The sequence below is a fragment of the Morone saxatilis genome, unplaced genomic scaffold, assembly GCF_004916995.1.
Source record: "Morone saxatilis isolate NCDOM2014 unplaced genomic scaffold, NCSU_SB_2.0 Contig21, whole genome shotgun sequence".
Classification (NCBI taxonomy): Eukaryota; Metazoa; Chordata; class Actinopteri; family Moronidae; genus Morone; species Morone saxatilis.
Window position 1 is genome coordinate 6,720,576 of NW_023339774.1, and position 3,275 is coordinate 6,723,850.

Genomic DNA, 3,275 nt, shown 5'->3' on the forward strand with positions numbered 1-3,275 from the left:
CCCTGTGCCTAACAGCTCAGGGGGATCCCAGCTCTTCCTGCATGAACCTGAAACCTCTACTGTAGGCGCCTCTCTCACCACTACACCACTTCACCTGTCGTCCATCCTGCGTGTCTTTCATCCGACTGGAGGCCCCAGTCGAACCCCCTTTCTCTGTGTGGGACTAGGTCGGAGCCTGGACGTCCCAACGGAGCACAGACGAGGGCCTGGATTTACTTTATCTGAGGCGGAAGCAGAGGGAGGATTGTAACTTTTCTTTTGGCCCTGTGTTCCTGTGTCGATGTGTGGGCAGGACTTAAAGGACACAAGAAATCACATTTTTGTTTGAGGTATGTGGCTGATTTTCATTTGCATCCAGGAACTGGGAAACATATGAAATACATGACTAATCAAAGTCCAAGCCTAGTGGTTCAATATATAACTTCAATTTCATAGCTGTGTGAGTACGAGTGGAACGATAACAGAGTTAAACATGCCAAATCAATTCTTCCTGTTTCGTTTTGGAAATGATCTGCTGTTCCAATATGCAGGAAAAACACTGTTTCTTGATTCTTCTGTTGTGTATTCAAGGTCTTTGAATTCTTGCTTGATTCTGAGCAAGTCAAATGTTCATGGTCATATCGTTATCTCAATCTTTGTGGTTATGGATTGTCTGTCACAGATCTTTTTTTGGTACAAAGGGTTGAGCAAGGAGTGGCTCAGTGTCTTTACAGCTCTGCAGCACAGATAAAGTCTCGAGGATGTTGCCTGAAGAGAGACTCAAGCATGTCTGACATGGTTTCTCTCTTAAATGTCACCTTGTACCTTCAAACGCTTAGAGAAATGCAAAGACATATACGTTAAAGCTCTATTTTTTGCTGCGGTGCAAACCAGGGTCTGTATTGCAGTCTGTTTGTTAACAATGATAATTTAAGTGAAGACCTGATCTAAAAAAGTCAAAATGTTGCCAGAGAGCAGTTGACTGCAATTACTCAGAGCAGCGTGGATGGGAGGATGGGAATGAATTGAATACCTTTTTCCTGATTGTCTCAACGGGTCGCTACATTTGTCGCTTTATAGAGATAAAGCTGAAATAAAGAGAAAAGTCGATAAATCTAGCACTGATCTCTCTGAATGAGTTCTTTTGTTTGTGTGTGTGTGTGTGTGTGTGTGTATAATATATGCAACAATCTGATTTGTAATGATACATTTCTCAGGTGTCTCAGGTGCTATTGTCATTGTCCCCGGGACAATGGAACATCCTAATTTTCGAGCACTGTAGCTAACGCGCCATTTTCCTGACACAGTTCCGCATTTTGACTGCAGCCTCAGGAATCACATTATATCTGTATGTATGCTGTGATGTTCTGGTGTGCTTTAGCTTGCAGTTGGCTGTGAAAGCTAGAAGTCAAATGATGGTCAGCAGAAGCAAGCAGATGTTTCCTGTATATTGCAAATATCACTCAGTCCCTCTGCTAATACCTTCCAGTATATAGATATTTACACTGAACCACAATTGTCGCATACGTGACCATAAATAAACTGGTTCCCCCGTACTTCTGCCACAGTTTCCCCTTTCAGTTGCTATCTCGGTGGAATCTAGCTATAAACAAATGGCTCTGTGCTTCACTGACTGTACGTCACTCTGTGATAAGTACATACATGCTCTTTCTCTAGGTGTGAAATATGGAGAAGCAGAGCTAAAGATGGGGTCAGTAGCGTCATACTTTGGCCAGTTGTGTGGAGGGGAGAAGAAGAAAGGTGAGCCCTGACGCTTACAAACTGCACTGCAAATATTAGTTTATCTTGTTCTGAGTGAGTGGACTAAAAGCACTCAAACTTTTCACATGCTACGTGTTCTTGGTGATTATAGGGACAGACCCTTTTCTCCCAATGCTGCTGCAACATCCTCATCCCTCTCTTGCTTTCAATCTTTCATTTTGTCACAGAGGAGGAGAGACACTTGCGAGCGAACGACAGACCTTTCAACCTGTCTTACCACTATGCTGTAAGTAGAGAAACAAAAAGGGTGTGTGTTCAACAGATGAGGTGGGGAGTAAACACCACTGTGGCTGTCAGCTGTATTTGTCACACGTGTGGATTTCCTCTGCTTCAGAACAATGCCATCAAGACCTCCAAATACAACATTTTCACGTTCCTGCCCTGTAACCTCTTCGAGCAGTTCCGGAGGCTCGCCAATGCCTACTTCTTGTTCCTCATGCTCCTTCAGGTAGACATTTGTCCTTGTTTACCTCCTCTAGCACTGTGATGGATGTTAACGTGGACTGTATGGATTGGACTTTCCACTAATTTAGCAAATGGGGCTCATGCATATACTGAGAAATATTGCAAATGTTAATCCGCAAAATATTCCGTAATTTAGCTTCCAGAATATCGGATTCCAGGGTAAACAGCGCATCATTTAATGCTACCGATGTAAAGTATTAAAGCATTTTAAATGTGTGTGTGTTCTGTTGACAGTTAATCCCACAAGTCTCCTCTCTCTCTTGGTTCACCACGGCTGTCCCTCTCATTTTGGTGCTGTCCATGACAGCAGTCAAGGACGCCAGCGATGACATAGTAAGCAGGAATTGTAACCTTGGGAATAAATAACTAAATAACTCAATATTAGGACAGAAAACAGTCACAATGTCACGACTAAAGCAACACTGTTTTCTCCTCATCCTGTATCATCTGAGTAGAACAGACACAAAAGCGACAATCAAGTGAATAACCGCATCGTGAACGTGCTCATCGATGGGGAGTAAGTCATTTCAATCTCACATTATGTATTTGTTAATACGAATGTACAGCTGTAATGCAGATGTGAGCTTTAAAAGGTCGTGTTTTGCATGAATTTTGGTGCAGTGTTGTGATTTCATGGCATGTTTTGTGTATGTATTTTTTGGCAGACTGAGAAAGGAAAAATGGAAGAACGTTCAGGTTGGAGACATAATCAAACTGGAGAGCAATCAGTTTGTCACAGTGAGTATGGAGATGCTACCATTAAAACCTGATTTATTTTTCTAATTGCCAGGGAATGTTAACTGTGTGTGCGTTACGGCATTTTAGAGCATGTTGCTGTTCTATACACACTGATGCTTTAAGTTTATAGCAATAACAACAGAGGCCAAGAAAAAGTCCTCACAAGTGATTGTAAATATTTTCTCATCTTATTGCATTTAATGCTTTTTTAGGCGGACCTTCTGTTGCTGTCCAGCAGTGAGCCTCTGAATCTGGTCTATGTAGAAACAGCGGAATTAGATGGGTGAGTGCAGTACTGTGTGTGTGTGTGT

At 42.4% G+C, this 3,275-nt stretch overlaps 1 protein-coding gene across 1 annotated transcript in view; it reads left to right on the top strand.

The window, feature by feature from the left end:
• LOC118332376 (phospholipid-transporting ATPase ID-like) overlaps nucleotides 1-3,275 on the top strand; it is a 14,251-nt gene continuing 10,976 nt past the window's right edge. The window contains exons 1-8 of the mRNA XM_035667621.1: nucleotides 1-329; nucleotides 1,657-1,740; nucleotides 1,929-1,987; nucleotides 2,096-2,209; nucleotides 2,461-2,559; nucleotides 2,682-2,743; nucleotides 2,892-2,964; nucleotides 3,177-3,247. Of these exons, the coding sequence (XP_035523514.1) occupies nucleotides 1,686-1,740; nucleotides 1,929-1,987; nucleotides 2,096-2,209; nucleotides 2,461-2,559; nucleotides 2,682-2,743; nucleotides 2,892-2,964; nucleotides 3,177-3,247 (533 nt within the window). The 5' untranslated portion in view covers nucleotides 1-329; nucleotides 1,657-1,685. The remainder of the gene's footprint in view (nucleotides 330-1,656; nucleotides 1,741-1,928; nucleotides 1,988-2,095; nucleotides 2,210-2,460; nucleotides 2,560-2,681; nucleotides 2,744-2,891; nucleotides 2,965-3,176; nucleotides 3,248-3,275) is intronic.